The 22,437-nt window shown below is 43.5% G+C and overlaps 1 protein-coding gene across 9 annotated transcripts in view; it reads left to right on the forward strand.

The window, feature by feature from the left end:
• The window catches only part of PDSS1 (decaprenyl diphosphate synthase subunit 1), a 50,174-nt gene that overhangs the window by 11,502 nt on the left and 16,235 nt on the right, over positions 1-22,437 (forward strand). For 7 of the 9 annotated variants that reach the window (XR_010146833.1, XR_010146832.1, XM_016962814.4 and 4 more), the window contains 4 exons: positions 1,559-1,689; positions 12,140-12,281; positions 15,721-15,832; positions 15,929-16,038. Coding sequence is in view for 5 of the 9 variants with exons in the window: in XM_016962814.4 (XP_016818303.2) it covers positions 1,559-1,689; positions 12,140-12,281; positions 15,721-15,832; positions 15,929-16,038 (495 nt within the window). In the remaining 4 variants the exon portion in view is untranslated. Of the gene's footprint in view, positions 1-1,558; positions 1,690-12,139; positions 12,282-15,720; positions 15,833-15,928; positions 16,043-22,437 lie in introns of all 9 variants that reach the window. The other 2 variants (XR_010146835.1, XR_010146834.1) reach the window with 1 other exon arrangement.

A 22,437-nucleotide genomic window follows, 5' to 3' on the forward strand; every position in this document is an offset into this window, starting at 1 on the left:
GTGTCAACGGCAATGATCGTTTTACTTCTCCCCATCTAGACCCTGAGCTCCTAGTTGGCAAGGCTTGTCTTACTTACCTTTGTGACCTCTGTGTCTGTTACAGTGCCTGGCACTAAGTCGGTAATTTACTGAATTAACGATGGGCCCACTTTGTTGTGTTCACTTGTGCCGGGCGGAGGTTCATTGACTCCCACTGCGTCCAGGGGATAAACTCTGACTTAGTCCTGGAGTGGCAGATACAAGCGACACACACCAGTCAGCTGGAAGGCTCTTGTCCTCTTTGTGAATCAGAACCCTGTTTAGGCTTCTAGTCCCACATCAAAGCCCATCTCCTCCATGAAATACTCGGTTTTTCTAGCCTGAACTGATCTCTTCCTTCCCTGAACTTTCAATGTATTTAATGTACAGCATTGTTCACGCTACCACTGTATTCATCATTGATTGTTTCATATTTGCAAAATGTTTCTCTCCCCAGTTCAGTTGTAGGCTCCTTGTAATCCGGCAGCCCATGCCTTATATGGGCTCTATGCGCTTACATGGACCTCTATGAACCCTCAAAATGTCTTTTGCCAAATAAAGGCCAAGCCAGATGGACTGAGCCCTGTTTCTTCTCCTTGGCTGTGGCCTTACTATCTTCCTGCCCCTCATAAACAGCTTTGCCCCTGGGAGTTTGAGGCTGCAGTGAGTTATGATCGTGCCACTGCCCTGAGGCCTGGGTGACAGAGCAAGACCTTGTCTCTAAAAAAATTAAAATAAAAAATTTAAAAAAACAACTTTGCCACCCTACCCATGACACCCCACCCGCCTGACCTGCTTCACAGGCTCCCGACGGCCACTGGCTTCCACCTTCCCCATCTTTCTCTTCCCGCCCCCATCTTTCAAGCTGCGAACCAGCCCCTGTTCCTTTCGCTGTCCGGCTGTCAACGAGCCCAGAGTCCCTTAGCCACCTAGTGCTTTCTTCCCCCTCCTGCTGTCTCTTGGAGTCATCTGGTGTCTGATTCTGTCAGCGGGGCAGGTGGCAGTACCTGTTCTAGCATTCAGGCCACTTGGGGCTGATCCACGCATTGTTTATGTTCTAGCCTGCAGGACAGCCAGGTGGATGGCCCTGCAGCGTGGGAGCCTTGCCCACGGAGTGTTGAATTTCTCAATTGAAATGAATACACTTAAATTAAACCAAAGTTTTGTAGAAGAAATCCTGGCCAGGCGCGGTGGCTCACGCCTGTAATCCCAACACTTTGGGAGGCTGAGGCAGGTGGATCACCTGATGTCAGGAGTTTAAGACCAGCCTGGCCAACATGGTGAAATCCCGTCTCTACTAAAAATACAAAAAATTAGCCAGGCATTGTGGCGGGTGCTTGTAATCCCAGCTACTTGGGGGGCTGAGGCAGGAGAATCGCATGAACCCGGGAGGCAGAGGTTGCAATGAGCTGAGATCGTGCCATTGCACTCCAGTCTGGGCAACAAGAGCGAAACTCCATCTCAAAAAAAAAAAAGAAATCCTGTTGGCTTTCTGTGCAGTTTTTTGATGCCGTTGTGACACAGAGAAACTTTATTTCAGGAACTGCTTATATCAACATCAGAACTTAAGGAAATGTCTGAGTACTACTTTGATGGGAAAGGGAAAGCCTTTCGACCAATTATTGTGGCGCTAATGGCCCGAGCATGCAATATTCATCATAACAACTCCCGGTGAGCTCTTTTTTTCATTCCTTTCTTGTTTTTATATTTGGGAAGTCTTTCTTCCCAAGGTTACTTACTGTTTCATTTCCCATTTAAGAATTAGCATATACCGGCTGGGCATGGTGGCTCATGCCTATAATCCCAGCATTCTGGGAGCCTGAGGCGGGTGGATCGTGAGATCAGGAGTTTGAGACCAGCCTGGCCAACATGGTGAGACCCGTCTCTACTAAAAATACAAAAAAAATTAGCCGGGCGTGGTGGCAGGTGCCTGTAATCCCAGCTACTTGGGAGACTGAGGCAGGAGAATTGTTTGAATCTGGGAGGCGGAGGTTGCAGTGAGCTGAGATCACGCCATTGCACTCCAGCCTGGGCGACAGAGCGAGACTCTTGTCTTAAAAAAAAAAAAAAGTAGCATGTACCTAAAAATTCACTTTGTGATGTTTAGATTCTGACTTTAAGTCACTAAAGTCACTCAGGAATCTAGTCTGGCATCTTTTTTTTTTTTGAGATGGAGTCTTGCTCTGTTGCCCAGGCTGGAGTGCAGTGGTGTGATCTCAGCTCACTGGAAGCTCTGCCTCCTGGGTTCACACCATTCTCCTGCCTCAGCCTCCCAAGTAGCTGGGACTACAGGCGCCTGCCACTGTGCCCTGCTAATTTTTTGTATTTTTAGTAGAGACGGGGTTTCATCGTGTTAGCCAGGATGTGGTCTCAAGGTATGAGCCACCATGCCCGGCTAATTTTTTTTTTTTTTGTATTTTTAGTAGAGATGGGGTTTCACCATGTTGGCCAGGCTGGTCTCAAACTCCTGAACTCATGTGATCCACCCACCTTGGCCTCCCAAAGTGCTGGGATTACAGGCGTGAGCCACTGTGCCCAGCTCATAAAGCTCTTTTTTGATCTGGGTTCTTTAATAAAATGAGCTTGGGTTTTACTGAGCTCTGTTGCAAGTTAGGTTCTCCAGGAGGCAGACTCTGAGATGAAGTTTAAAGGACAGGATGTTTATTCGGGATTATCCCTTGGGATTACTGACACCTAAGGGACGGGGAGAGGATACAGGACTGGGTAGCAGGAGAAGCTGAGCTGCAATCAACAGCCTGAAACACCCTCTAGGGTGTGCAGGTAGAATGGCCCTTCATCTATCAGTCCCTGGATGTGGGTTGCCTCCCGAAGGGGCACAGCCTAAGGTGAGAGGACTCTTTGTAGCCAAGGCAATCCTTGAAGAGGCTAAGGAATGAAGGCCAACAGGTACCAACCATACCTGGTACAGCAGCTGGGGCAGAGTCGTGCACTGACGGGGGATCTGGGGGCATGTCTCAGAATCCACCACAACTCTGTTTTCTGGACGTGTCAAGTCTGAGTTATCTGTTGCATGGACTCAGTCTCAAAAAAAAAGTTTTTAAAATAAATTAATGAAATGTCTTCACAATTACAGAATATAATCTATTGATGGAAATTCCAGTAGACCATAATGTACTAATACATCTCCCTAGTGTTGAACATTTGTATTATATTTCCCCTTCTCAGTAGATGTTTAAGGAATGCCTAAGATTTGTCAGCACTGAATTTAATGACGCTGTAAGAATGAGTGTCAGATATTGCTTCTTAGTGGCTCCTCTCCTCTGCCCACAGCTTTCTCTGCCCTGCTGCTGGCCCTGCCTTGTCCAGCACATCATGCCATGCCCAGGTCTGGCTGCCACTTTAGCTGGGCTTTTCAAAGAGCTCACAGTATATTTGTAGCAAGCAGTGAAATCTCTGGCATTGACCTTTAACCATCGTCAGGACCACTTTCACTTTACCGGAAGGCAGAGCAGCAAAAACGCTCCCTCTGAGCCAAACTTGAAATAACATCTCCTGCAGTCCAGAGCAGAGTTCCGCAGCCTCGGGACTGTTGAAATTTTGGGCCACATTGTTCTTTGTTGGGGGTCACTGGGGGCTGCCATGTGCATTACAGGATGTTTAGCAGCATCGCTGGCTCTAGCCACTAGATGCCCCCGAGTTGGTAACAATCAAAAATGCCTCCAGATACTGCCAAGTGTCCCATGGTCCCACGCAGCGCAGAATCGCCCCTGGTTGAGAATCACTGGTCTAGAGAATGTGTTTATATTTTTAATTTCTCTCTTAATATGTAATACAGTTCATTGCTCTCAGAAATAAACATGGGAAGGAAATTTTTTTTTTTACTGCTTTAAGTACTATCACCCACTGTCCCCATAATTGGAAGTTTTTCTTTTTCTTTTTCTTTTTTTTTTTTTTTGAGATGGAGTCTCGCTCTGTCGCCCAGGCTGGAGTGCAATGGCACAATCCCAGCTCACTGCAACTTCCACCTCCTGGGTTCAAGCAATTCTCCTGCCTCAGCCTCCCAAGTAGCTGGGATTACAGATGCACGCTACCACGCCCAGCTAATTTTGTGTTTTTAGTAGAGATAGGGTTTCGCCATGTTGGCCAGGCTGGTCTCAAACACCTGGCCTCAGGTGATTCACTGGCCTTGGCCTCCCAAAGTGCTGGGATTACAGGTGTGAGCCACCGCGCCCAGCCAATTTGAAGTTTTTTCAGTCTGCCTTATGGAAACTGTATAAATTGTTAGTTGCAGAAAACATGGGAGAATATAACAAAAGCCATTGCTAGTTTAAATAGTAAGTTCACTACTGCCCTCTCCAGGGAATGTCAGAGCTGCAGCCTTATTCTCCCTATAAGTGATTGGAGCAGGGCTTAGGAAAGTCACAGTGCAGAGACAGCATCTGGCATGGGGACAAGTCACGGTTGTGGAGTGGGTTTGGGTGGTACAGTACCCTAGCAATTCTGCTCTCTAAGCCCCAACTTCCTGACAATACTTGCTTTCTGCGGACTCTTCTGGATCGGGCACTTAAAGGACTAAATATGTAGGTATTATTTCCATGCCACTTAAGAAGAAGGGATGAGGCTTCTGGAGAGCTGGGCCATTTGTGATTTTGCTTTTGCTGTGAAAGGCTAGGACAGTAGGGGGAAACGGCAGCTAAAGATTCAGGAGCAGCACCATCCATGTTCAGTGCCAAGAGAGCCCCTCCAGCCTCAGTGGCCCCAGATCAGTGAACTTGACAGTGAACCTGACAGGCTTGCTTGTTGGTGATGTCATAATGGAGGGATACTGTTTTAAACCTTTGACAATCAAAGTTTAATGGCTCTTAGGAGGCTTATCAGATACTGTGTTTTTTTTTTTTTTTTTTTTTTGCTTCTGAGGTATGTATTAAATTGGGGATTTTTGCCGGGTGCAGTGGCTCAGGCCTGTAATCCCAGCACTTTGGGAGGCTGAGGCAGGCGGGTCACGAGGTCAGGAGATCAAGACCATCCTGGCTAACACGATGAAACCCTGTCTCTACTAAAAATACAAAAAATTAGCTGGGCGTGGTGGCACGCACCTGTCGTCCCAGCTATTCCGGAGGCTGAGACAAGAGAATCGCTTGAACCTGGGAGGCAGAGGTTGCAGTGAGCCGAGATCACGCCATTGCATTCCATCCTGGCAACAGAGCGAGACTCCGTCTCAAAAAAACCAAACAAAACAAAAAAAATGGGGGATTTTTAAAACAAAACTTTGGAGGGGATTTTAATAAACGATAGAAGGTATATCTTAAGAAACAGAGCACGAGGGAGAAACTACTACTTACTGATTTTTATATTTTCCTTTATTAAGCTTTTCAGTTGTCCATTAAATGTTCCCTGCTGGATTACGGGGAGTTCTTAACTTGAGGTTCACGGGAGTTGTGGGGTGTCTGTAAACAACCTGACATTGTATGCAAAATTTTGTGCGTATTTGGATTTTTCTGGGGAAGGATTTCTATGGCTTACAGTTTATTCTCAAAGGGAAGTAGGGCCCTGAAAAGCTCAGGACCCCGTGTTTGTTTTCTCTCTGAATCTTGCTAACCATGGTGTCTGGGTAGAGAAAGTAGGAATCCACACAACAGAAGACTCAGACTTGACATGTCCAGAACACAGAGTTGTGGTGGATCCTGAGACTTGCCCCCAGATCCCCCGTCAGTGCACGACTCTGCCCCAGCTGCTGTACCAGGTATGGTTGGTACCTGTTGGCCTTCATTTCTTAGCCTCTTCAAGGATTGCCTTGGCTACAAAGAGTCCTCTCACCTTAGGCTGTGCCCCTTCGGGAGGCAACCCACATCCAGGGACTGATAGATGAAGGGCCATTCTACCTGCACACCCTAGAGGGTGTTTCAGGCTGTTGATTGCAGCTCAGCTTCTCCTGCTACCCAGTCCTGTATCCTCTCCCCCTCCCTCGGGTGTCATTTATCCCAAGGGATAATCCCGAATAAACATCTTGTCCTTTAAACTTCATCTCAGAGTCTGCCTCCTGCAGAACCTAACTTGCAACAGAGCTCAGTAAAACCCAAGCTCATTTTATTAAAGAACCCAGATCAAAAAAGAGCTTTATGGGCTGGGCACAGTGGCTCACGCCTGTAATCCCAGCACTTTGGGAGGCCAAGGTGGGTGGATCACATGAGTTCAGGAGTTTGAGACCAGCCTGGCCAACATGGTGAAACCCCATCTCTACAAAAAATACAAAATTAGCCAGTCGTGGTGACACACACCTATAAATCCCAGCTACTCAGGAGGCTGGGGCAGGAGAATCGCTTGAACCCAGGAGGTGGAGGCTGCAGTGAGCAGAGATTGTGCCACTGCACTCCAGCCTAGGGGAGACTCTGTCTCAAAAAAAAAAAAAAAAAAAAAGAAAGAAAAGGAAAACAGCTTTATGATAGATTTCTATAAAATTGCTTCACTCACTGAATGCAGCACAGTTATAGTGTCTGCATGTTTCTCAGACAAGCCAAACCTACCTAGCCTGCTCAGCTGCCTCATTGAAGACACTGTTACCACTGGCACCTGGATCTTGGCACCATCCATTCCTGTGTGAAACTCTTTTAGTTCTAAGAAGTGAATATCATTGCCAGCAATCAGGATAACAGACTACCCAAATTGTGCTGTACAGAGATCTGTTGATATCAATTTTGCAAATAGCCAATGGCATTGGATTACATTAGTCCAGTTTTCAAAGCTGAACTAGATGTTTAGGGGGTCAAATTATTAGACACAGTTTTCACAGTAGATAACAGGTTGAGAGTCCAGGTGTGATAACAATCCTGTATTCAGAGGAGGTAACTTTTATAGCACTATAAAAAACTAAGGAAATTACCAAAGCCTATCCCTGAAAAGACTGTAACAAAACAGCCATTTAGCACTGACTGGCTCCAGTGATTCCAAAGGTCAGGCCACTAACAACTGTAGAGCCATTTCTGGTTTCTGTGTGTTCTGTGTCACTGAGCCAGCCACTGCTGCTGCTGTTTATGGGATAGGCAAGAAGGTTGCTACCAAAGGAAATGGTTTTGTCTTTCACCTAGGAGATGGTTCTGTGGATATGTCCATAGTCACTGTTAAAACGGATCTTTGAAGTACATTCTACAGTAAGGGACACCCACTAAGCTGGAGATTTTGATGAGCAGATGGTCATCATTTCATGCATGAGTGCAAGGTCAAGCATAAGAACCTCAGTGAGAGCAAGAGGGCTGCAGGGCTTGTGACCGTGGTGTGTGCACCTTCTTCAGCACCCTCCATGCCAGGATGAGGCTGATTCTGTCTGCAAAGGAATCAACTCCTATACTTTTTTTTTTTTTTTGTCTTGCTCTATCACCCAGGCTGGAGTGCAGTGGCACAATCTCAGCTCATTGCAACCTCTGCCTCCCAGGTTCAAGCGATTCTTCTGCCTCAGCCTCCCAAGTAGCTGGGATTACAGGCACACACCATCACGCCCAGCTAATGTTTGCATTTTTAGTAGAGATGGGGTTTCATCATGTTGGCCAGGCTAGTCTTAAACTCCTGACCTCAAGTGATCCGCCTGTCTCCCCCTCCCAAAGTGCTGAGATTAAAGGCATGAGCCACCGCACCTGGGCACTCCTACACTTTCCTTACCCATCCCCAATTTGAAAGAACTGAATGCTGGTTAGTCCATAGTACCCTGGACCCTATAGAGAAAGCTCTGCACAGAGCAACCTGGATAAGTTGTAGATCCAGGTATCATCATAGGGGTCTCTCTCCACATATCCCAAGATTCAGAAGCTCTTGTAATTTCTTCTTCAGTGGCAAGCAAATAAGCAATAGTGTGAACCCTGCATCATTTATGATGCAACTTTGCAGACATCCATTATATCCGCAGCTAAATCTGAAAATATTCAGGGGTTGCTGCTTTTAGATACCAATTATTTTCTCTTGACATTAAAATGCTAACAAATCTATGACTGTTAGGATCAAGTTAAAAAAATTCCCACTGAAGAGAGACAGACTTTATTCTGAGCCTTATGTGTTTCTTTAGGTTTAGAAGGTGAATGAGCAGTGGCTGGGGAGGATGGCCTAGAAGTTGGAGCTCACAGGCTTCCTCCCTGCACTCTGCCATTCCTTAGATTGGAGGCGCCCTTGATACAGATCCCTCCCTACACACTGGGGGTTTACTTGCAATTTAAGACTTCACATTTTATATTAGTATGAACAGGGAAAATATATTTTGTAAAACCACATGTAAACCTCGTAAAGGATTCACTGGTAGGGTCATTATATTATTCTATCTATTTTTAGGTATGTTTGAAACTCTTCATTATTAAAAAAAATTTTTTGGCCGGGTGCGGTGGCTCACGTAATCTCAGCACTCTGGGAGGCCAAGGCAGGTGGATCATGTGAGGTCATGAGTTTGAGACCAGCCTTGCCAACATGGCAAAACCCCATCTCTACTAAAAATACAAAAATTATCTGGGCATGGTGGCACATGCCTGTAGTCTCAGCTACCTGGGAGGCTCAGGCAGAAGAATCACTAAAACAAGGAGGCGAAGGTTGCAGTGAGTCAAGATTGCGCCCCTGCACTCTAGCCTGGGTGAAAGAGCAAGACTCCATCTCAAAAAAAAAAAAGATAATTTTTTAAATCTAATGAAGGAGGAAAGAAAAGTCCTGACAGGCATGCTGAATCATAGCATACTCTTGCAGGTGTGAAGTACAGAGGACGTAGCCAACTCTCAAGACCAAGGGCTTCGTTTTCCATGCTACCTTGCCTGTCACCTCTCCCAGATCCTGGGAAAATGTGATCCACTATTTCACAGTAGGAAATAGAAATGGTGCCCAGTTTTTTGAAGGCTTGATTCAGTTTGGCATTTTGGAGATGTCATCTTAAGGACAGTGTGACGTCTTTCTGTAATCTGTGCATTTTGGTCATCTGTCCCACCCTCACGTTATGGATAAGCAGTGGCAGCATTTCCCAGATGTAAGCTGACACACACTAAAGCTGAACTGGATAAAAAATACATCAGGTAAAACTATGGAACATCTGAAATGCTATGTATATTCTACGTAGAAGCTGTGTTACAGTACCAAATAACATTTCAGTTTCATCCTAATTTCATCAGTCAACAATTTAGCCATGCAAAATGACATTTTTTATTCTATTTATTTATTTATTCGGAGACAGAGTCTCGCTCTACCCCCCAGGCTGGAGTGCAGTGGTGCAAGTCTCAGCTCACTGCAACCTCCACCTCCCAGGTTCAAGCGATTCTCCTGCCTCAGCCTCCCGAGTAGCTGGGATTACAGGCACCCACTACCATGCCTGGCTAATTTTTGTATTTTTAGTGGAGACGTGGTTTCGTCATGTTGGCCAGGCTGGTCTCGAACTCCTGACCTCAGGTGATCCTCCCGCCTCGGCGTCCCAAAGCGCTGGGATTACAGGCATGAGCCACCGCGCCAGGCGCAAAATGACATTTTTAGATGGATATATAGTCTATGAAATTTCAAAATATTTTAAGAAATCTTTGTTGTAATAATAGCTTCAGATTACCAAAACAACTCTAGTATCTTGGTGAGTGCTGCCAATTTCATTGCAACTTCTCAGCAGGAGCCCCGTCTGCTGATGTAATTTATCATAATGGAAGTGGTGCCCAACTTCTGAATGCATGAGAAAGGCTAGACCTTACCTGTTGTTTTAAGGTAAGGTCTACTGCTAACTAGTAGGAGGTGTCTAATTTATTAGACTGAAATTCACTTGCAAAAATATTCTAAAAGCCTTATATTTTAAAAAAACTGTAAAAGTTTATATCTTTTCCTGTGCATTCAACTCAAAGAAGATAGGGCCTAGTAAATTTACCTGAAAAATATTTAAGTATTCTAATATAAAAACTGAATCTCACTGAGGGATTCAGGTGGCTTAAAACTCACCTGAACCCTGAACCTCTATTTTCTCATTTACTGAAGTTTATTGGGGTTTTTGGTTTTTTTGTTTTTTTTTTGAAGTGAAGTCTCTGTCACCCAGGCTGGAGGGCAATGGCATAATCTCGGCTCACTGCAACCTCCACCTCCCGGCTCAAGTGATTCTCCTGCATCAGCCTCTCAAGTAGCTGGGATTACAGATGCACACCACCATGCCCGACTAATCTTTGTATTTTAAGTAGAGTTGGAGTTTCGCCCTGTTGTCTAGGCTGGTCTCGAACTCCTGACCTCAAGTGATCCGCCCGCCTCAGCCTTCCAGAGTGCTGGGATTACAGGCAGGAACCTGTAACTGTGCCTAGACTACAGAAGTGGTTTTTATATGCTAATTTGTCCCTACCCTCCACTGCTTTTGTTTTAATACTCCCCCCTTAGAAGAATCTGTTGTGATCTAAACATATTAAGAAGTTGTAACTGAAATATTAATAAAGAATGAGGCCAGGCATGGTGGCTCACACCTGTAATCCCAGCACTTTGGGAAGCTAAGGTGGGTGGATCACCTGAAGTCAGGAATTCAAGACCAGCCTGGTCAACATGGTGAAACCCCATCTCTACTAAAAATACAAACATTAGCTGGATGTGGTGGTGTGCACATGTAATCCAAGCTACTTGGGAGGCTAAGGCAGGAGAATGGCTTGAACCCGGGAGGCAGAGGTTGTAGTGAGCCGAGATTACGCCATTGCACTCCAGCCTGGGCAATAAGAGTGAAATTCCGTCTCAAAAAAAAAAAAAAAAAAAAAAGGAATGAGTAGCACTGTAGACATGATTTCCAGGCTGAGAGCAGTTGAAAGGGTCTAGGGTTTAGTTCTAAGGCTGCTGGTGAGAGGAGCCAGCGTGACATCATATTTTAAAATTATATGTAAAGCAAGATCAAAAGCTTTTCTCATGCTGATTTAGTGTCGATAGTTAAATTCCAGCACCTTTTATGTAGTTATACTTCATTTTTCATTGCTTTCTGCCGGGTCTGAGGAATTGGAATGAGCATTACCTTGTGCAGATGTTCAGATTTGATTTTTAAAGAAAAAGTCATATTTCAGAATCCCTCTCCCTTTTTTCCCCTCTAAGATATAACCTGATGGTATTTGAAAATAAGCATTTGGAATAAGTGCAACATTTGGTTAGTGTGTGTTTAAATGAGGATATGTTTTAGGTTCCAAATGGTTATTTCCCCAGTTTGATTTTCTTGAAATTTAGTTTTTAAAAATTCCCATAGATGATGGTGGTAATAATGATTAAAATGAAATGGGGGACATTCCCTCTGAACTGTAAAATTTATATCTGTGTCCTGTCTTCTTGAGCCTACTTATCCTATAGTTTGTGTTAAACTTGGGAAATAAAAGTTTAAATTTCTAATGAGAAGGTTAAATGTGAGTTGGAAGAAAGTTTTACAAACATCTTCTGTTGGTTACTGAGGTTGTCATACTAAACGTTTAATTTAAGACATTACTACGCGGGGTGTGGTGGCTTACGCCTGTAATCCACACTTTGGGAGGCCAAGGCAGGCGGATCACTTGAGGTCAGGAGTTCGAGACCAGCCTAGCCAACATGGTGAAACCCCATCTCTACTAAAAATATAAAATTTAGCTGGGTGTGGTGGTGTATGCCTGTAGTCCCAGCTACTCATGGAGGCTGAAGTGGGAGAATCACTTGAACCTGGGAGGCGAAGGTTGTGAGCCAATATTGCACCACTGCACTCCAGCCTGGGTGACAGAGCGAGACCCTGTCTCAAAAACAAAAAAGACAGTATTAAAAGCCTTGAACATTGAGACAGTTGAGTCTTTAAAATACTTTTAAAAAATGCTTCTCACCTATCTTCCCTATCCACCCCAAAATTTAATTGTAAACTTATAAACTTAAACACCTGACCAAGAACACTGTTATAAAGATGATTCTTCAGCCCAATAAGATCAGCCAGACTTCTGATCGTTTACTGTTTTTTTGGCTAATGGTACAATTTCTACTTCTTCAATGGGGAATTCATAAAATGTAGTTGTGGCAGGGTTTCTCATACATTTGTAAATGTATAGAAATGGCTGTGTGGTGAAGCCAGAGTTTTTATACCGTTTCTCTTAGAGAAATAACATTCTTTATCCTAGATCCGATGTCCAGTTTTCACAAGCTGATTGCTGAGAAGGTTCTAGGCGGCGTCTGTTAAAAAGCATTGCTTTCTGTTAATTAGACATGTGCAAGCCAGCCAGCGCACCATAGCCTTAATTGCAGAAATGATCCACACTGCTAGTCTGGTTCACGATGACGTTATTGACGATGCAAGTTCTCGAAGAGGAAAACACACAGTTAATAAGATCTGGGGTGAAAAGAAGGTATGGTTTTTTGGTTTTTTTTAAATCTCTCTTACTGAATCACACGCTTTTCGGACCGCATTTGTTTCTCAGATTTGTCTCATTAAAAATATGCTTGTTCAAATGTAATGTGGTCTTCTGAATTTCAAAAAAGTATTCATGTCTTGTCCAAATACAGATATTTGATAAATAAATAATAAAAAATACCATGGAAAAATAAACTTAGTATTTCTAATGGAATTCCTTTGGTTATAAGGAAAGGGATTTTCATGGGTATCCAAAAAATGTATTTCATGAGGAATCATACATTTTACTTTTGGGCTTAGATTACCCAGATTCAGTTTAATTTTTTAAACATTTGTATAATTGAGTGCTGCATATAAATGCCAAAGCAAACAAATAAAACTAATAAAAGAAAAAAGAAACCTCAGAGAGATACTGTTCTGCCATGAAAATTCTATCTTTTGAAATAGAAGTTCCGTAATTGGGTTTGGTTCATATATGTATATATTAAAGCATATTTCTATATTATTAGCATTGGGAATATGGGAAACAGGGACTTGGTTTGAGGATGCATAGATCCTGGGTTGAAGGATGAGAATAAAGTTGAACAGATGAGAATGAAAATGCACAGGCATTCATCGCCATCACCACACACGTGCTCTACAAACAAAAAGTTTGTGCAGGCCAGGCGCAGTGGCTCATGCCTGTAATCCCAGCACTTTGGGAGGCTGAGGTGGGTGGATCACCTGAGGTCAGGAGTTCGAGACCAGCCTGGCCAACAAGGCAAAACCCTGTCACTACTGAAAAAACAAAAATTAACCAGTGTACACCTGTAATCTCAGCTACTCAGGAGACTTAGGTGGGAGAATCACTTGAACCTGGGAGAGGGAGGTTGCAGTGAGCCAATATCACACTACTGCACTCCAGCCTGGGCAACAGAGTGAGACTCCATTTCAAAAAAAAAAAAAAAAGTTTGTGCAAACAACTACCCCACCCTCACCTCCTTTTCTCTCATAGATTTATAGTATTCCTGGTTCATTCCTATTTAATTCTCCTTATTAAAAGAAGAGATATATGTATATATACACACACACACACACACATACATATATATGTTTATTGTTATCTTCACATGCTGGTTTTATTTGAACATAAATGACTGTTTTGAAATCGAGTCTTGCAATTTCATTTATATGCCTTTTATTTCAAATTTTAGATTAAAAGGTTTTACATCCTGTTGACTAAATTCTGTACATCAGAATGTTGGCCAAAAAGCAGATGGCGTTTAGATTTGGAGAGGACGTGGGTAACTCTATGACCCATCCCTGCAGTCAGCTGTGTCTGTTTTCAGGCACAGCCAGTCCTAAAGCCTTATGTGGAGCCTTGGGGGGGGGGAAGAGGATCAAGAGAACAAATGATGGTCTCCGCCTTGGCTAGCCCCTGTGTGTCTGCCTCTGCCACTGGGGGCCTCTTTCTGAGGGCAGGCCAAGGACACATGTGCCGCCTTCACCTGCCTCTTTCAGTTCTGACAGCCATCTGCTTAGCACAGGGCTACTTGCCAGTTCCTACCTGTTTCTGCCTCTGACCCACAACTGCTATGTTACCGGTACAAAACCCCCCACACACAGTGCCCTCTCGGTGAACCCTTGTTAGGCCTGGCCTGGGCTTCCTAGCACTTCTTTCCTTTAACTCCCACCCCTGGCCGTCACAGTCCTGTGGCTTCCATGTCATATGCTGGACCTTTTGGTCTCTAGGATCTCCCCGGCCAGGTGAAGAAGGAAGTAAAGGCCAAAGGATCCCGAGCCTTGAGCTGCTAATGATGTAGGGGCTGGGTCGGGGAATGTAAGTGGGTAACTATATATCATAATTTGTAAAATGACTTTATAGGCATATACTTACATCAGGATGTCTTACATAATATGTATATTATATAAAGTGGTGATTAATTGGTAAACACAATGAACATCACTGTTTAGATACTAAAGAACTAAGACAATAAGTACCTAAATAGTTATGTTGAAAATTCTGTGAACTCTAGCCTTTATGACTAATTACTACAGAATGTAACACTTACGGCCGGGTATGGTGGCTCATGCCTGTAATCCTAGCACTTTGGGAGGCCGAGGCAGTTCGATCACTTGAGGCCAGGAGTTCGAGACCAGCCTGGCCAACATGGTGAAACCCCATCTCTAGTAAAAATACAAAAATACCTGGGCGTGGTGGTGTACGCCTGTAGTCCCAGCTACTCATGAGGCTGAGGTGGGGGGATTGCTTGAATCCGGGAGGCAGAGTCTGCAGTGAGCCGAGGTCATGCCACTGTACTCAAGCCTGGGCAACAGAGCAAGACTCTTTCTCAAAAAAAAAAAAAAAGAATGTAATATATATCTTTAAATATGCAAATTAATGTGATATATAGGGTGTATTTGGTTATAGCATATAATTCAACTATTTATGCAGTAGTTTATAACTAGTTGCTAATACAGTGTAGACATCCATCACAGTCTAAAGAAGACTGGAAATATGTTGATTGCTTAGTGTTCAATGGAAAAACTTTTTTTTTTTTTGTCTAGGAATGAGGGGCAGTGTCACATAGTACAAAAAGCATTTCACTTGGAGCCAAAATTCTTTGGTTTAATTTTTATTGAAAATAACATGTATCGTGCCATGCTCTGGGGTGTGCTCAGTACTAGCTGAGATGATTCCTAGTCTGAGCTCCCACTCCACCCCACCCTCCCCACTGCCCTGGGAGCATAGAGACTAGAGCATCACTGACTGGTACGCAAGGTGTGATGGTCGCAGCATGCACGGGTGTTGTACTCACACAAAAGGGAGGCATCTGACCAGACTGAGGGATCGGGGGGAACTTCTTAGAGGTGGCATCTGAACCAATTATGCAAATAAGTCCACTCAGTGAAGAAGGGGGCAGAACTTTTTGAGCAGAAGGAACAGTGAGTGGAAAGGCACAAGGGAAGAATGAACATCCAGTGTAGTGAAACTGAAGGCAGCTGCATTTTGGTGGGGCTGGTGAGTGAAGCTGCTCTCCCTCTCCAGGCATTGATTTCTTCAGGTGTCAACTGGGGAGATGGACATGGTCATCTCTGAGAGCCAATACAGTTCAAGTACTGTCCCAAATCTGTAACCGATTATTAGAAACTGGGAAGAGTGACATGGTCATCTCTGAGAGCCAGTCCAGTTCAAACACTGTCCCAAATCTGTAACTGATTATTACAAACTGGGAAGTGACATGGTCATCTCTGAGAGCCAGTCCAGTTCAAACACTGTTCCAAATCTGTAACTGATTGTTACGGACTCCTATTGAGGAAGAAGAAGGTAAAAAACCCTGCATCCAAGATGAGCCCCCACTTCCACGAAGCTCCCTTCCAGTCAGTTTCATCATTGGCTCTACTGCTCTGATGCATTTTTCTGAACGTTCTGTTTTCCCCCTGTCTTTTTCTAGGCTGTTCTTGCTGGAGATTTAATTCTTTCTGCAGCATCTATAGCTCTGGCACGAATTGGAAATACAACTGTTATATCTATTTTAACCCAAGTTATTGAAGATTTGGTGCGTGGTACGTTGATTCTGATTTTTCTTCTTTGTTATTCAACCCTGGTGTTTAGCCAGGCAATAAAGCCGCCTCTCAAATGACTCCTTTCCTTCTTTATAGGTGAATTTCTTCAGCTCGGGTCAAAAGAAAATGAGAATGAAAGATTTGCACACTACCTTGAGAAGACGTTCAAGAAGACCGCCAGCCTGATAGCCAACAGTTGTAAAGCAGTATGTACGTTCTGTCTTTCTTCAAGTTAAAGCCTCATAGCTCTTTTTTGGGAGCTAATTTTCCTAGAAAATATTTCGGTGAAGAATCTTAAAATAGTATCCAAAAATCCCAAGAGGTTAATGAGGAAAAGAATGACATCCCCAAACAATAGAGGACTTCTGCTGTATTTTCATTTTTGCCATCTTCTTTTGGTATGCAGGCATTGACTTTTCATCTTTTCTTCCCAAGAATTGAATCAAAATAAGCTTTCCCGCACCTTCCCCAATCTGATTGCCAAACTGTATCATTCTGAACAATTTATCATAATTTCTCTAATGATTGATATCACACACACTCTTTCTGACACTTCACCTTTTAGAAATGAAGTGCTCTGTTCTTTAATATAATATTTACCCAGGAAAAGATATCTATTAGATTGTACTAGCATTCTATGAACTTTTTTTTGTTTTTTTGTTTTTTGTGTTTTTTTGAGACAGAGTCTTTTGCTGTGTGGCCCAGGCTACAAAGCAGTGGTGTGATCTTGGCTCACTACAACCTCCACCTCCCAGGTTCAGGCAATTCTCCTGCCTCAGCTTCCCTAGTAGCTGGGACCACAGGTGTGCGCCATCACACCCAGCTAATTTTTGTATTTTTCGTAGGGATGGGGGTTTGCCATGTTGGCCGGGCTGGTCTCAAACTCCTGCCCTCAAGTGATCCACCCACCTTGGCCCTGCAAAGTACTGGGATTACAGGCATGAGCCATTGCACCTGGCCAATACATTGCACCTGGCCGATCCTTCTAATATTTTTACATGAAATATAAACAAGTCCTATTTCTTCAGAGTACAAATTGAGTATAAGCCATAACTGTTTTTCCCCTTGCTTTCTCCCTCCCTCTGCTGTGCATACACATGTATACATTTTTTTTTAATGAGTAATACCTTTAATCCGTAGACAAATGTGTGGTATTCATCGTTAGTCCAAGAATGAAAAGCAGTCTCTCTGTAGAATTGTTTATCTGCCCATCTCTAAGCCTGACAGATACTCAGAGACAAAACCTGGACAAATGACATTCCCATGTAATTACAGCCACAAAATAAGGAAGACCTGTAAGGGTCGCATGTCAATTGCTGTCATGATAGACTCCTAACATAATTAACAGGTAAAGAGAGCTTTTGCTCAGACCTCTCAGATGAAAAAGTCTCTTGCTGTTAGTGTCTCTGTTTTGAAAAGTGTCAAGAAATGTATAATTGCAAGGCAGAAAAGAATGAGGACAATCTTTTCTTCCTAAAAAGACCTAATAGAAACTTTAAGGAATGTGAATTATGTAGAACATGCTAGCCACAGTCTCGACCACTTTTGTCTTTTTATTAAAAGGGCTATTATGTTTTTATTTCCAAGAAATTATGTGGGTTTTTTTTTTAAAGTGAGATGGAAGAAAGTATAGACACGAGATGCTAAATAAGAGAATTGCCTATTTTAAGTGGGTGCTCTAACACTTTTACAGTAATCCTTTATATATTATCATGCCCTTGATGGCCCAACTCTCCCTGAAGGTCAGGATCCATCCTCTTAACACATTAGGGTGCCTTAATATTACTTACTAATATTTATCCTTAAGAGGATGTGTTAAGTGAGGCTCATTGATAATTTCACAAGTTTGAGACTGCAAACTTAGAAGCATTAGCATGGTCAGGCGAGGTGGCTCACACCTGTAATCCCAGCATTTAGGGAGACTGAGGCGGAAGGTTTGCTTGTGACCAGAAGTTCAAGACCAACCTAGGCAACATAGCAAGATCCCCATCTCTACTTAAAAATAATATTTAAAAAATAAAGTCTTAGAAGCATTAGTAGTAGAGAGACTATTGGAATTGGAAACACCAAGACTTACTTTCTGCACCACGCAGACATCCCGCAGGCACGGGGTGGGGCGGCACCAAATTGGAGCTAGCACAGAAATTCACTCAGTGATGGAAGCTTACAAAGGGTCCAAAGAAATGGACCTGAGTCATGATAGAGAGGTTTCCTTGTGGTCACTGTTTTCTGTTTAAGAAGCCAAAGATAATGCACAGGAATTCTTTTATAAAGATATGCACCTCATTCTTCAAAGATTAGCAGCTGAACGAACAGTGAACATGTTAACGTGGCTGGACCCTTATTAAAAATGAAATATTTCATGCTGCCCACTAGGGGGCATGCTGACATCGTCCCAGCACTACCTCCTTTTCATGTGGTTTATTCCTAAACTCCGCAGCTCTTAGAATAATAAAGCAAAATGATAGTGTGAGCTATTTGAATAAAAGTTTCTATATTTAAGTGCCTATGGGTGGAAATATTCCAGAGGTGTTATGGATTCAAAATGGCTATTTTTACGTACTCTTGGTATTTAAAATGCAAAGCCATGCGAGCTCCAAAGAAATGCATGCAAAGCAAATTAGACACACCAAAAAGAGGGGAGGAGGAGAACTGAAAGAGCAGAATTATTACAGAAGAAGAACTAATGGGATTGCAAAATGTATTGAGAATTGGAGGGAAACTTACAAGCTGCATTCTACTAAGGATACCATTTCTTCATCTCCCTTCCTTTTTTTAGTGAAAATAATATTAAAATCTAAGAGAGGGCTGTCTAGGGGGATTGTTTTGTGATTGACTGATATTAAAATAGAATCCATTTTAGGCCGGGCACGGTGGCTCACACCTGTAATCCTAACACTTTAGGAGGCCGAGGCGAGTGGATCACTTTAGTCCAGGATTTCAAGACCAGCCTGGCCAACATGGCAAAACCCCGTCTGTACTAAAAATACAAAAATTAGCCGGGCGTGGTGGTGCACGCCTGTAATGCCAGCTACTTGGGAAGCTGAGGCAGGAGAACCGCTTGAACCTGGGAGGTGGAGGTTGCAGTGAGCCAAGATCACTCCACTGCATTCCAGCCTGGGCAACAGAGCGAGACTCTCTCTCAAAAAAAAAAAAAAACAGAATTCATGTTATTATCAAAAGATGACTTATTTATTTACATACTTACTCACTTGCAAAATACATTTTGTAGCTTACTAATAAAGACAGTGGCTTGTTTCCCAGGAAATCTGGTGGAAATGAGACCTGAGAGGTCAGGGGGCCTGTCCAGTTGTTGTTAAGCCAGACAGTAGCTGAGTTGGGACTTGAACCCAGAGCTGGGTATGGTAATCCTGCCTTGTTTCTCTCTCTCTTTTTTTTTTTTTTTTTTCTTCTGAATTTCTGTTTTCTCCGGGGCTGCTTGTGGCCTGGAATTAATGGGCTCTCTTCCTATTACTTGATTTTCAAAGCCTCAGAGTACCACTACAGAATTGCATATTGTGGGTCACATTAGCAGAACACTCTTTTTTTTTTTTTTTTTAATTCATTTTTTTGAGATGGAGTCTCGCTCTGTTGCCCAGGCTGGAGCGCAGTGGCATGATCTCAGCTCACTGCAACCTCCACCTCCCAGGTTCAAGTGATTCTCCCACCTCAGCCTCCCGAGTAGCTGGGATTACAGATGCGCACCACCACATGCCACACCTGGCCTCTTTTTTTTTACAATATTCATATCTATCTATAGGCCTCATTCAGATCTTGCCAGTTGTGAACTGTTATAACAAAAGGGAAAACATATTTTTCTGTTCCAGCATCCAGTCCAGGATTTCACGTTGCATTTTGCTGTCATGACTCTGTAGTCTCTTGTCATCTAGAACAGTCTTTCTTTGCCTCTCATTACCTTGGTATTTGGAAGAGTGCAGGCCAGTTATGTTGTTGAGCCTCTCAGTCGAGCTTCTCTGATACTTCTCAAGATTCGATCCAGGTTATGAATATTTGGCAGGAATACCACAAGAGTGGTGCTGTCCTCAGCTCCTCATACCAGGAGGCGCATGCTGTCTTGTCTGTCCCGTTACTGGTGATGCATGCCTGGATCGCTTGATTAGGATACTGTCGGGCCGGGCACAGTGGCTCATGCCTGTAATCCCAGCACTTTGGAAGGCTGAGGTGGGCAGATTACCTGAGGTCAAGAGTTCAAGACCAGCCTGGCCAATATGGTAAAACCCCATCTCTACTAAAATTATAAAAAATTAGCTGGGCATGGTGGCGGGCACCTGTAATCTCAGCACTTTGGGAGGCTGAGGCGGGTAGATCACCTGAGGTCAAGAGTTTGACAAGCGTGGCCAACATAGTGAAACCCTGTCTCTACTAAAAATACAAAAATTAGCCGGGCGTAGTGGCAGGCGCCTATAATCCCAGCTACTCTGGAGGATGATACAGGAGAATTGCTTGAATCCGGGAGGCGGAGGTTGCAGTGAGCCGAGATTGCACCATTGCACTCAAGCCTGGGCAACAAGAGTGAAACTCCATCTCAAAAAAAAAAAAAAAAAAAAAAGATACTGTCTGCCAGGTTTCTTCAATCTAAAATTACTATTTTAACCTATTTTGGGCAAAGTATTTTCAGATTATGTAAATATTATTCTGATGGTTGTCAAATGGCTGTTTTTCTATTTTCATTTCTTCTATATCACTCTTCTACAAGAGAGTTGGTATTCTATTTTTTTTGTTATTATTATTTCATTCTCAAAAGAGCTGAAGAGTTGGTATTCCATTGTAAGGAAGCTCTTAACTGTATGGGCTCTTGGATTCTTATTTTATTCTGTATCTTTTTTTTTTTTTTTTTTTTTTTTTTTGAGCCAGGGTATCACTCTGTCACCCACGCTGGAGTGCAGTGGTGCAATCTCGGCTCACTGCAACCTCCACCTCCCGGGCTCAGGTGATCCTCCCACCTCAGCCTCCTGAGTAGCTGGGATTACATGCGGCTGCCACCATACCCGGACGACTTTTTTGTATTTTTAGTAGAGACGGGGTTTTGCCATGTTGCCCAGGCTGGTCTCAAACTCCTGGCCTCAAGTGATCACACACCTCGGCCTCCCAAAGTGCTGGGATTATAGGCGTGAGTCACCATGCCCAGCCATCTTATTTTATTCTGTAGATTATAACACTGTCATTATTTTAATACTCAATTATCCAACGTATGGCCAGTAGGGGAGGCCCTTTAACCTGGCTGTGTCCTCCATCATTTTTTCAGCACCCCATTTCTGGCAGGAGATATTCAGCCCTGTTATTCACTGTTCTCCAAGGAGCCCACATTCCTTTTGGTGGAAAATGGTGTTAAGAAACCAGAATTTGAGTACTGGGTGTCATCGTTTCTAGACCCACTCAATGGACAGAGCTAGGAAATACATGTATGTATTATATGTAATGTAGGTAGATACGTGTATATCTTTCTGTACCCATCCATACTTATTCAAAACCATGAGGTATCAAACAGATAGTTCCAAATCCATCTAACACCACAGGATTTGTGGTTTATTCCAGGATTCCATCTTTCCATATTTGTAACCCCCTTCCCAAACAGTGAGAGACCTGGCTCCTTTTCTCCGCGGTGTATTTATTTGCACAATCCGAGAATATACCATAGGAGTTTACAAATTCATGACTCATATCTCTGTGAAAAACAAACCCAGTAGCTAGAATTCAGTATTTATCATTCCTTTTGTCTTGGGCCTGAGGATAATAGAGTCAAAGCACTGTTCAAAAGTTACCTTTCTCTACATATCAGTGTGGTTGTGTTATTATTTGGAATATATTAACCCATTTATGCCTAGTGTTCCATTATTGGAATGCTAAGCTTGTGGAGTTATTTCTATCCTACTGCTCAAGGTCATTACCAAGGTCTGATTTTTCACAAAACAAATTTGCAACCTCCAGCATAAATGGGTTAATAGTTGGGTTCATTTTTTTTTTTTTTTTTTTTTTTGAGATGGAGTCTTGCTCCTTCACCCAGGCCGGAGTGCAGTGGTGCAATCTCAGCTCACTGCAAGCTCTGCCTCCCGGGTTCACGCCATTCTCCTGCCTCAGCCTCCCGAGTAGCTGGGACTACAGGTGCCCGCTACCACACCCGGCTAATTTTTTGTATTTTTAGTAGAGATGGGGTTTCATGGTGTTAGCCAGGATGGTCTCGATCTCCTGACCTCGTGATCCGCCCGCCTCGGCCTCCCAAAGTGCTGGGATTACAGGCGTGAGCCACCGCGCCCAGCCTAGTTGGATTCATTTTTATTCCACTTTAGGGATTCCCTCTCATTCTTGCTGATTTCGTGTTTTGGTTTTGAGCGTTTTGTTATTGTTACTGTTGTTTTGAATGTTTGAAACAACGTGGCTGGGCACAGTGTCTCATGCCTGTAATCCTAGCACTTTGGGAGGCCAAGGCAGATGGATTGCTTGAGCCCAGGAGTTTGAGACCAGCCTGGGCAACATGGCGAAACCTCTGTCTACAAGGAATACAAAAATTAGCTGGGTGTGGTAGTGCACACCTGTAGTCCCAGCTACCTGGGAGGCTGAGGTGGGAGGATCACCTGAGCCCTGGG

This window comes from Pan troglodytes, chromosome 8 (assembly GCF_028858775.2).
Source record: "Pan troglodytes isolate AG18354 chromosome 8, NHGRI_mPanTro3-v2.0_pri, whole genome shotgun sequence".
Lineage (NCBI taxonomy): Eukaryota > Metazoa > Chordata > Mammalia > Primates > Hominidae > Pan > Pan troglodytes.